Raw genomic sequence first — 13,089 nt, forward strand, 5'->3', positions numbered from 1 at the left:
AGTTATGGGTTTTATTTTCAATAACTCACTATCCATATGAGCTACAGATCTACAAACAAGTGTGGTGGGTTCATTTAGAGCTCTTATGAAAAGGTACACCTTTCATTTTTTCCAACTTCCTACCATTGTATTCTTTTGCAAATATTTATGATATTACAGTTGGGGTTATTAGTTCACATACAGATCATTTTCTGTAGCTCTATATCCAGATGATTTAAATTATTTTCAATATTGTGCATATTTAACATATATTCCAAAAGGTGGAGCCATTGACAACGGTACCTCTTACCCCGTGGACCTACTTGTATTGACAGCCACACCTCTCATTGGCACTGCCGGTTGAATAGTTTCCTTGCTCATTGTCTTCCCTTATTCCAATTATCTATGTTCTCATGGCTCGAAATGAATGTCCATTGGTAGCACTGGTGCTTCTAACATAAACATTTTAGTAGCACCAGACAAATATATATTTTTAATGGATTGAGATATAACCTACATTGGGCCTATATGAATCCTACTTGCTTTTGCAGCACATCTCTTGAAGAATATATCCTTTTCCTTTCTTTCCAAATGTTTGCATAATGGTAAGGTTGTTAGGCAATATGGGCAAAAAAATCTAATTGTGATTTTTCAACAATATATTGCCATTTGACTTGCGATATAGATCAAAACACTTGGGTGAACTGTTGGAATCATAAAAATATAATGATTACTCTAATTCTATGGTGTTGTTTGGCATGACAACAAATGAAAAGGTAGGAGTAATGACAGGGTAGGAATCAAAGTGCTGGTCATTGTTTCTCAGGGGACCCTAATAGCATTTGAATAGATGCAAAGATGTTAAATTTAGACAAATATTTTAGAATAGGCTATCTGATTCAGAACATGTCTTTGCACAAACAACATGCTGATATAGACCACCACTGGTAGCAACCTGTACAAGAGCTAACGTTTGCTTTGCCTTAGCCTAGTGCATTTAGCTAAAGGGTATTTAGCTAGCCAGCTAGCTAGTTAGCGATTAGCTTTAGGCACATACCAGCTTCCTTAGACTATCTAACTTTCAATTTGCAAAGAGCAAGATAAACAAATTAATATTATATAATAGAGGAAACATGTGGATTCATATTTAGATGCAACATAGAAAACAGTATCGTTGCTGTTTTGGAAGAATCTGTTGAGTGCATGCTGAGAGACCGTGTGCTGCCTGCCTGTTGAGTGACAGGTGAGGTTTCAGCCTGACTTGTTTGAGCCATTTAGAGAAGTGTTGCAGCAAAATATTGTTACGCATTTAATTTTTTTATTGGATTTTTTTCGCACAGTGCTCCCAAAATAAAATCCAAATTGGTCACGCTTTGACCTTGTATGTACTTGCCCATTCCATCTGTGTCATCGTTTTGATGAAAGCCATTGAAGAAGCCCGAAATAAAAAATATTTTTGTAGTGAGCAAGTTTTCTATGCTGATCTAATAATTGTTATGCATCTTTACTCACATTGGTTGAGCGCCTTTCACTTCTTTCCACATATGAAAACTAACACTTCAAAATTTAAGGTAACTTGATTACCACTCTGCAATATTAAATCCCTTCACCCCAAATGATGGCTTGCCTCTGCATGAAATGAACTGTGTCGCCTATCCTATATGGTTATAAATGTGGTATTACACACCAAATGTTCCTGTAAGTGGTATACAGCCCAATCCTAAATCCCATACACCCTATGCACTTGTAGAGATCTGAGTGGATTTGACAGGTATAAGCAATATGGCAATAGTTCCAACTTGCCCTCTTGTAGGTTAAGTGGAAGTTTAAACATACTGCTTACAGATGTAGATCTTAATTTGATCACTCTTTTGTGGCTAACAATTTTCCTGCACTGCAGGAAATGCAAACGTGTAGTGTATTCAAAGTTTAAAAAGGCTTCTAAAATGTGTAATTTCCCCTTTAAAATGTCGGGCTTGATTTGCCGCAAGGAAAAATGTATCAACCCCTACAAAAAATATCCAGTAATTATAATACACATAATAATTCACATTAACTGTTGCTGCAAGATTATTTTCCGGCTGTAGTAAACTGGCTCAAATTCAGATCCTACATCTGTATACCAATCTTCACAAGCTTTAATCTCCACAAGTGCATAGGGCATGGGTTCTAGGGGTTGATTGGGTATTGTGCCTACGACATTGCCCTGTGGAGGATGCCATCTTTCGGAAGGGGCATTAAAATGTGTCTTGACTCTCTGGATATTGAATAGTTTAACATGGTAAGCCTAATTCTCGTAAGAGAATAGGTTCTTACCCCGGTGTCCTGGCTAAATTCCCAATTTGGGCAATCTACCATACTGTTCCAGAGTGCACCCAGTTGCCCCGCCACATGAGCCTGGCCAGGGTGATGGAGACTGTCTGCCTGGCTCCTGGCAGTAATTATAGCTTATTAATCCACTCTCCGCCCTATGTAACTAACACTTTCCTGATGTGTTGGCCACAAAAAATTGCCATAAAAAAAATCTGTATTTTATTTGAACAGCTAATAAATGATTGACGTCATGTCCTTCATCAGTGGCCTTCATCACAACACTAACCAGGTTTCCATTCAACGTATTTATGCAAAGTACATGTCAAATAAATAAAAGTCATGATAGGCCTGATGGAAACAGTTACTGTAATTTCTCGGTAAACTTTCCAAATGTTGACAAAACAAAATACGCTAGACAAGGTGGGACCTTTTTGTGTCTGTAAAATTAATTATGTGAGAAATGGCAGTGGAAATGCTTTTACTTGCAAATATTTCTATAACAACCATCATATCGAAATAAACTTGGAGTCATGTGATGATATGTTGCGTGGTCCTCCCACTACGACTTGGGAAAGAATGCCGTTTCTTATGCTACGGATGAAATACAGTAAGTTATGGTGAATTTCACAGGGTGGTGAAAGTGCACGGTGATGAGCTTGATGCTCCTTTCCAATAACTATCAAGGGTCTTATTCTGGTGACATGAAGATTGATGCTTGGCTTCCGTTTGACAAATAAAAATATTGCTGCTATTATGTCCATAATAATCTTATCATGTAGGCTATACCCGCACTGTGTCTGCGAGCTGTTGACTAAATCGCCCGAGTGGACACATTCGCTATATAATGCAACATTTTGTAATAAAACCATCAGTAGAGTTGATGGTTTTGCGATGGAAACCCATTTAACTTTTATTTTTTCTATTCGGTACACAGGAATGTAGCCTCAAAAGTTCTTAGTATGTGCACTGTCATCACACACAGCATTTTATCTGCAACAAGCCAAGCTCTACCTTTCATACGAGAGGTATAGAAAACCACCACACTTGTTTGTAGGTCTGTAGCTCATATGGATAGGAAGGTATTGAAAGTTAGACTTAACTTAATAAAAAAATGGCAAGTTACAACATATATATTTGTAACAAACAGAGAAAGCAGTGGTTTGAATGAGAGCCATGAGTGTACAGCCACAGCTTGCTCATCTCCCTACAGTGCAGTGGCCCACATCAGTTATATTGCAGATGGTGTCAACATAATTGAATATTGAAGTAGAATGTATTTTTGTAAGTCACCAGAAGTGACATTGTCATAGTCATTCTATTAAACCCTAACCCAAACTCCACCACCCATACCCTTGCCACCACTGCAGAAAAACAAATCCTAGGGGAAGATGATAGGCTTATTCATACTTTATAACTTTTTCAAAATGTAATTGTTTTGGGATTTTATTTTTATTTGAGACAAACATGAGGTTTTCCTGTAAACACTAGGTTCTGCTGATTGCACTTTTAAGACGGTCCCTTAGCCGTGAGTGTATAATATTTCCCCGTTGAAACCAATTTAGAGTACTTAAAAAAAAACACAACAGTCACCTGAAATTAGACATATTACGCATCTACTTATTCCATAGGGAGAGGAAAAAATGTTCGCAATTTTGGGGAACAACCTCCCACAGCCTCTTACACTACGAGGGGGCGCAAAATCCGTTTTCGTAATTTCCACAGGTACAAAATCTCACTCACTGTATGACTCGTCTCAATATAAACTAGGCCATTAATGCTTTTCTTGCGGTTCTTCAGTCTGTACAAGTATTCTCTTCGCATCTCTCACTCTTCTCCAGCAGATGCACCAATACAACTGAATCCATGCGCTCACCAAAGCTCGTTGGAGAGGCACGCTATAATTCACTAGCCCCGTAGCTACGGATATATTCCCACGTGCTCTGGAATGAATGAGCATAATCTGTTCTTCACGATGACAGAAGACACAGTTAATAATTTAGGGGAAAAACAATCCAAAAACAGAGACAGACGACCCACTGCTGCAAGGGCATTAAATAAATGTATCTCCCCTGCGCACTGGTGTGTCTGCTAGGCGTGCGCGTGCCTTGTGTGTGTGTGCGTGCGTAGGTGCGTGATTTAATGTGTACGCTTTTTGTCATCTTTAACATGTATTTATGTTCGTGTTACCAATAACCATGACAGTCGTGCTTAGATCTTGTGTAATGAGCTAAACATTTAGAGGGCAGGTACTTCTAATTGAAGCACGAATGATGGACGGTGACGTGTCTACCAAATTTATATTTCAATGTTTTTCCTCAAAGGAGGTTCCAATGAAGAGGCAGCATGTTGCATTTACACTTCCATTGAGTAAGGCTGACGCACAATTGATTGATGGATGGATGAAACATGGCTACCTATCAATAGCAATACCTCGGGTGGCAATTAAGCTGTCACACATGATTTATTATACTACACCATTAATATGAGGCACATCCCGTATACTTGCTCCTAAAGCAACAGTGGTAATAAAATGTATGATTCCCTTGCATTAATATTTAGCCTCAAATTAAACATCACCATTCGTCTTTATGAATTCACAGAAACAAGTGGCGATTGAGGTTGACAATAACCTGCTGCCATTTCAGTGATGGATGCCGATAAATAAACTGATCCAGGTGAGCACAGCGTGTTCTTGTTGCATCGACCAATTTTTCACCTCATTGTTAATAAAAACGAAACAATTCCATATTTTGGGCTGTTTAGGGGATTAAAAATAGACTATAATTTACAATATAGCTTCAGTGAGGTTAATGTAAAGCTCAATGATGTCAAAGTCAATTAAATCAGTAAAAGTATATCGACCAACCTACACAGAAAATGGTCATGCCAAAACAGTTCTTCACAATTATCAGTAGGAAATGTGTCCAACAGAATCAGCGAATCACTTGAAATACATGCAACACAGATTTCAAAGTTCATGGCATCAATGTCTTTATTTTTCTGTAAAATAATTTGATTTGCCAAAGTCCTAAAATAGTGGCAGTTAAGGTAATGTATTAATTTAATTTATTTCCATCAAAGTGTTCTAGGTACAGGCCTTTATGCAGCTAGCCTGGATGACGCGACTCATGTGGTACACAGTGAAGGAGTTTGGTGCCAGCCAGACAATTAAGGGCGCTGCATGGTCAATCTGCCATCTCCATTAGCTTTGCAGCATTTACGGTGATATGCAATTCATACTTCTTTGCATTGCAGAGCAGCACAGAGCTGTTGAGGGAGAATTTGTTGTCCTGGCACCACACTGCCAGGTCTCTGACCTCCTCTATGTACAGTAGGTTGTCTCATCGTCATTGGTGATCAGGCCCACCACCTTCATGTCCCCTGCAAACATAATGACGGTGTTGGAGTTGTGTGTGGCCACACAGTCTGAATGAACAGGGAGGACAAGAGGGGAATAAGCATGCACCTCTGAGGGACCCCATGTTGAAGGTTAACGTGGCAGATGTGGTGTTGCCTACCCTCATCACCTGGGGGCGGCCCGACAGGAAGTCCAGGATCCAGATGCAGAGGGATGTGCTTAATCCCAGGGTCCTTAGTGATGAGCTTGGATGGCACGATGGTGTTGAACGCTGAGCTGTAGTAAATTAACAGCATTCTCACATACTGTAGGTGTTCCTTTTGTCCAGGTGGGAAAGGGCAGTGTGGAGTGCAATAGAGATTCCGTCATCTGTGGATGTGTTGGTGCGGTATGAGAATTGGAGTGGGTCTGGGATGATGGAGTTGATGTGAACCATGACCAGCTTTTCAAAGCATTTCATGGCTACAGATGTGAGTGCTACAAGACGGTAGTCATTTAGACAGGTTACCTTGGCATTCTCGGGCACAGGGACTATGGTGCCCAGCTAGCACAGTGGATTCCGGCAGAGTCGGGACACTCAGCTGAGAGTCAGACTCGGCCGACGTCATGTGGCCCGAGTGTGGGACGCTTTCAGCAGTATTACTTATGGCTAGGATGTGGGGATTGAGCTCGGGCCAATTCCAGTGTCAGTTATCTGGCCCAAATGTATTATTTGGGGCTCGGGCTGATTGGGGCTACTCTCTGGCAGATGATTACACTGGCTGCTTTATATAATTAACATTTCATTATTTATTTTTCCATATTTTCTCATTGTTTGTGATAAAAAACACAATCAGTTCCGGCCCTTCTGGGCCGTTTACTCATTGCTAGCTGGGTGGCCTGCTTGAAACATGTAGGTCTTACATACTGGGTCAGGAAGAGGTTGAAAATGTCAGTGAAGATACTTGCCAGCTGATCAGCGCATGCTCGTGAGTACTCATCCTGGTAATCTGTCTGGCCCTACGGCCTTGTGAAGGTTGACCTGTTTAAAGGTATTACCCGCATCGGCTACGGAGAGCGTGAACACACTGTCATCTGGAACAGCTGGTGCTCTTATGCATCTTTCAGTGTTGCTAGCCTCAAAGTGAAAGCTAGCCTCGCGTCACTGGACAGCTCGCGGCTGGGTTTCCCTTTGTAGTCCGTAATAGTTTGCAAACCCTGCCACATCCGACGTGCGTCAGAGCTGGTGTAGTGGATTCTATCTTGGTCCTGTATTGATGGAATTTCTTATAAGTGTCTGGATTAGTGTCCCGCTCCTTGAAAGCAGCAGCGCTAGCCTTTAGCTCAGTGCGGATGTTGCCTGTAGTCCATGCCTTCTCGTTGGGATATGTATGTACATACAGTCACTGTTGAGTGGAAATGGACGATGCACTTATTAATTAAGCCGGTGACTGATGTGGTAAACTCCTCAATGACAACGGATGAATCCCGGAACATATTCCAGTCTGTGCGAGAGAAACAGTCCTGTAGCTTAGTTCAGGCACTGAACAGAAACACAATGTGTTTTATAAACCTTACCTCATACAACCCTGCCACTCTCACACACACACGCACACACACACACACACACACACACAGGTAAGAGACACCACAGTGAGGATGCAGTCAATATCAGTGATAATGTCCACAGCCAGCTGCAGTGTGGAGAGAAAGAATGAAACTGATCAGCACTGACTCCGGATCCGCTCGTAATTATCACTCCAGGCCCAGCTGCACTGCTCTGATAACACAGCATCGCTGGCCAGCTCCTTGTGTGAGACATTCATTATTACAGCCTGATCAATATCATACACACTGGTAGTGGCAAAGTAAATTTGCAAGGGTCCAATAATTATAATTATGGTAATAACACTTCAGTGTCAACAATATGAAGATAGTTTCTGTGAGTGATAAAGAACTACACCTCAATACCAAATAACAAATCCTGAAGATTCTCAGAGAAGACATTATCATGCCATCCTTCACAGGCTGCTCAATGTAGTCGCCTATACTGTGTGCGTGGTATGAGGAATATGAATGTATCTAAGTTTTTCAACCCAATGCTGGTAAGACTGAGCACTGCAAACAAGATTTGGGTTCCAGTCGACAAACCAACCATAGAATTGAGTGGTTTAGCTTATCCACCCTCCCCAGTCACTCTAGGCAGCTTATAGATTTAGTGGGTACAGCTCAGAGATAATGTGTTGGTCCCATGTTTCATGAGCTGAAATAAAATATACCAGAAATGTTACATATGCACCAAAAGTTGTTTTCTCTCAAATGGTGTGCACAAATTTGTTTACATCCTTGTTATTGAGCATTTCTACTCTGCCAATATAATCCATCTACCTGACAGGTGTGGCATATCAAGAAGCATGACAGCATGATCATTACACAGGTGTACCTTGTGCTGGGGACAATAAAAGGTCACTAAAATGTGCAGTTTTGTCACACAACACAATGCCACAGATACCTCAAGTTGAGGGAGCGTGCAATTGGCATGTTGACTGCAGCAATGTCCACCAGAGCACATGTTAATTTCCCTACCATAAGCCACTTCCAACATCATTTTGGAGATATAGGCAGTAGGTCCAGCTGGCCTCACAACCGCAGACCACGTGAATGGCGTCATGTGGACGAGCGCTTTACTGATGTCAACAGAGTGCCCTTTGGTGGCTTTGGGGTTATGGAATGGGCAGGCATAAGCTATGGACAACGAACACAATTTAATTTTATCGATGGCAATTTGAATGCACAGAGACACAATGACGAGATCCTGAGGCCCATTGTCTTGCCATTCATCTGCCACCATCACCTCATGTTTCAGCATGATAATGCACGGCCCTACGTCGCAAGGATCTGTACACAATTCCTGGAAGCTGAAAATGTCCCAGTTCTTCCATGGCCTGCATACTCAGACATGTCACCCATTGACAATGTTTGGGATGCTCTGGATCGACGTGTACAACAGTGTATTCCAGTTCCCCCCAATATCCAGCAACTTTGCACAGCCATTGAAGAGGAGTGGGACAACATTCCACTGGCCACAATCAACAGCCTGATCAACTCTATGCGAAGGACATGTCACACTGCATGAAGCAAATGATGGTCACACCAGATACTGGTTTTCTGATCCATGCTCCTACTTAAAGGTATCTGTGACCAACAGATGCCTATCGGTATTCCCAGACGTGAAATCCATAGATTAGGGACTAATTAATTTATTTCAATTGACTGATTTCCTTATATGAACTGTAACTCAGTAAAATCGTTGAAATTGTTGCATTTCACTTCAAACCCTGACCATCTTGTAGCTCCCAGTCCGTCATGGGGAGGAATAAAGCAGAAGTCCAGATAAAGCGTCACTCGGGACTCATAGATGAGAGAAGAGGGAGCATCGGATTAGTATGCAAAGCTGTTCTTTTGAAGGGTGACCAACGATGCTGTAAAAGTAGAGTGCTTACTCAACCAAGTGTGGACAGTCCTGTACCTTTCGAAGGTCATGGTAAAATGGCTATAATGCACATGAACCCAATTATGCTGGACCCATGTACATACAATTCAATTCAAAAACAACTTGTTTTTCTTCTCCTTTAAGAGTTAAATCTGTCCTATACTGCCAGTCCAAGCACTGTCTGCATAGGTGCCAAAATGTGGAAGAGTTGCTCATCATAGTGTAAATTCCACTAGTACAATACTAACCACTGTTGTGATCGGCTTAGTCCTCTTTATTACTTCACTCTTACAATATAATACATCCTACGTAACAGTTATTTAACAATGTGGTATATCATTCTTGATGGATGACTCAAGTGAATTCAGAAAAGATCGCAATTGAAGCATTTGTGAATATATCTGATTTTTAATAGTTGTTTCAAATGATGTAGTCAGTCAAAGAAACATTGATTTCGCCTTCAGCTATTTTACAGCTTATCACACACACAGAGACGCACAGAGAGACACACACACACACACACAGAGACACACACACACACAGAGACACACACAGAGACACACACACACAGAGACACACACACACAGAGACACACACACACAGAGACACACACACACAGAGACACACACACAGAGACACACACACAGAGACACACACACACAGAGACACACACACAGACACAGACACACACACAGACACAGACACACACACACACACACACACAGAGACGCACACACAGAGACGCACACACAGAGACGCACACACAGAGACGTAAATCCACTAATCTCCATGCAGTAAAATAGTGAGTTCCCTCTTTGGAGCTGGTCCAGAGAGTTCAAAAGTTTAAATATCCAATTATTTCCCCAAAGAGACACTAGGTAACAACAAGATGGTGAAGTTGAGTTGTTCTGACTTTCTTCATACAAAAGACTTCATGATGTGTGCTACCTATACAGTTAGTTTCCTATACAGGTAAAGTACAGAACATACAGGTGGTTTGAAGCCACTTTATGACAGGTGGCAGAGGTACTTGACCAGCTAAGAGGGGAGAAGGCAACAAAGTGGCAGAGCCCATGGAACACTGATTGACAGAGCACAAAGCAGAAACGTCCCCAAACCTCTGTGGCCCTCGCTAGCCTGCCCAGAGTTAAACATCTAATCGCACTACAAACAAAGCCAGGAATAGATAATGGAATGAGGAGAGGAAAGGTGCAAGGCATTTGGGAGAGACAGGTATTGTATATAGTAGTGGTGATTATACATTACTCCAACCCTCAGAAATAACAAATAGCACACATGCACCCCAACACACAAATACATGCACACACATAAGGAGGGGGGGGGGGGGGTAGTGAGAGGGCAAGAAACAGCAGAGGTTGTGTAAAAAAAAAAAAAAAAAAAAAAAAAAAAAACTATGGGCACACCAATGACATGAGCCAACAACAAACAACCATTTAGTGTCTTTTACTAGCTGGGACATCAAATTCCCTTTAAAACAAAAAGGAGGAACGTGTCAGAGAGCATGTGTGTGGAGACATTGAGAGGAAGTTGTGAGGTGACAGAACAGCAACACAGCAGGTGTTTCACAGCCCAGAGATGTGGAAAACAGTCTGTACTGTCACATTTTAATGTGAAGCACTGAGGTATGCTGACAGTGGAGATTGAACTGCTAATTACACACACACTAAATATAGGTACTAATTTGCAGAGATGCGAGGTGAGATAATCATGAGAAGAGGAGGCATCGGGGGGAGATAAGGAGAAACAGTCACAATGAGCAAGAATCGCATCACAGCCTCCTCCTCTAACAGCACGGTCTGAACACATCGCCCAGGTGTCCCTCAGACTAGAGGCTCATGGGAGGTGGGTGGACTGGATCAGAGCAGCAGGGGTGGAACTGGGGTTAAGCCATCATATAAGGGAGATCTGACTGGGTGGTGATGTCTCATTGAAAACAGACTAGACTGGGTGGGTTAATGGGAAACACCCACCCACATACAACCACAGGTGAAGGTGAAGTCAGTCCCAACTATTGACGTGAGTGAAAAAAAAATGGGTCTATAGAAAAAGCTTTGGGATCATGTGGGCCAGAGACCTCAGCAGTTTTAAAAATGGACATAGTTTGAATCAGATAAGGATTTGTAGAGTGGAGGAGGGTAAATGCTTGGGTGACAGACAGACCAAACAGAAACCAGGGTCCCCAGGGAGGGCACACAGACAGCAGGGTTGGAGATTCTACAAAGAAAAGGGCCTTTCAGAAGCCTGTAGGTCGGGGGTCCAGGAACGCCCTCCAGTCCCCATGCCTCAGGATTCCCCCCTACTTCAGCCCTGTCAGGGGTTCAGTTCTTCAGCACTGCCTCGTAGCACTGGAACACACACTGGGACACCTCTGGGGCTCTGCACTTCAGAGAGATCTGAGGAGAGAAGAGACAGTTACCACATGGTCTGGCTGGTCAAGGACATGCTAGTCTGTTTCTGTCAGCCAGGTGTTACGTGTTGAAAGGACCTCTAGTCAATAAGACTAGTTCAGATATTCATCCAAATCAAAACACTTTGACATGCCAGAGAACACACAGGTAGAAACGATTCATTTTCTTTTAGACAGACAGAAAAGCTAGGCACGGTCAACAATATACATTTTCTATCTAATAACAAAACCAACAAAAACAGCTAATCATCATCATCATCATCATCATCATCCTGGTGGAGCAACTGCTGCCCTCGTCTTTCGCAGGAGTCAAGTGCTTTGAGAGAAACTATAGTCGAGTGAAATAAAACAGAATCACACTTTTACTGGTCATTACGCGACAGAACAGCCTTTTAACAGCGAGAGCCGTTTCAGGGATGATGAATGCTGTATAGACGGGATGAAGGCTAATGCGCCTGGCCACTCTTTCATACCTTCAAGAAAAGCTCCTTATGCTAGTCTAGTCAGCTAGTCCATTGCAACTGTAATGGCTGGAGTTTAAGCACTGTCTGTTTAACAAGCACTGTAATTGTTTCAGCAGCTTCACCTAGTCATGTGTGAAGAGAAGAAGAAAGGGTGAATAACTTACTCCCCCGATTTTAGTTAGAGGCATTTCATTTCATTTGCTGGGGAGAATTCATTAGCATTATAAATGCTGCCTTTTATTCTATCTTATCAGCTTGGAGCCTCTCAACACCCCCTTCCCTCTCAACCCCCCCTTCCCTCTCAACCCCCCCTTCCCCTCATTCCCTCTCAACCCCCCCATTCCCCCCCTTCCCTCTCAACCCTCCTTCCCTCTCAACCCCCCCTTCCCCTCTTTTCTCTCAACCCCCATTCCCTCTCAACCCCCCCTTTCCCCTCTTTTCTCTCAACCCCCATTCCCTCTCAACCCCCCCTTCCCCTCGTTCCCTCTCAACCCCCCCTTCCCCTCCTTCCCTCTCAACCCCCCCTTCCCCTCTTTTCTCTCAACCCCCATTCCCTCTCAACCCCCCCTTTCCCCTCTTTTCTCTCAACCCCCATTCCCTCTCAACCCCCCCTTCCCCTCGTTCCCTCTCAACCCCCCCTTCCCCTCATTCCCTCTCAACCCCCCCTTCCCCTCATTCCCTCTCAACCCCCCCTTCCCCTCATTCCCTCAACCCCCCCTTCCCCTCATTCCCTCTCAACCACCCCTTCCCCTCTTTTCTCTTACCCCTTCTGCTTGTGATGTTTAGTGAGTCTGTTGCTGCAGGATCTAATACGGCTGTGGGAGGCGGTTTCCTTTTCATCAGAGCTCACACAGGAAAGCTAATATTCCCAGCGCAGTGTTTTAAAAGGGAGCACATGCTGGCAGTACTGTAGTCATGTGTTTGATGCAGTACTACTGCAGCTGTGTGTTTGAGGTGCCAGGGATTGTGTGTTGATCTAGAGAGTTCCGGTTGGCTCGTTCTATTCTACCAGTTCTATTTACAGTTATCAGTAAACTGGCCAGAGGCATTTGAAGTCCCATCAGACAGGGGCTCG

General features: G+C 42.9%; 1 protein-coding gene across 5 annotated transcripts in view; it reads right to left on the minus strand.

Annotated features, from left to right (window-relative positions):
• Positions 1 to 9,510: 9,510 nt before the first annotated feature.
• The window catches only part of LOC110525722 (AP-1 complex subunit beta-1), a 54,871-nt gene continuing 51,292 nt past the window's right edge, over positions 9,511 to 13,089 (minus strand). For all 5 annotated transcript variants that reach the window (XM_090237639.1, XM_036979860.2, XM_021606105.3 and 2 more), the window contains one exon: positions 9,511 to 11,536. In XM_090237639.1, the coding sequence (XP_090093765.1) occupies positions 11,462 to 11,536 (75 nt within the window). In that variant the 3' untranslated portion in view covers positions 9,511 to 11,461. The remainder of the gene's footprint in view (positions 11,537 to 13,089) is intronic.

The sequence above is a fragment of the Oncorhynchus mykiss genome, chromosome 6, assembly GCF_057628025.1.
Source record: "Oncorhynchus mykiss isolate SJ-2025 chromosome 6, ASM5762802v1, whole genome shotgun sequence".
Classification (NCBI taxonomy): Eukaryota; Metazoa; Chordata; class Actinopteri; order Salmoniformes; family Salmonidae; genus Oncorhynchus; species Oncorhynchus mykiss.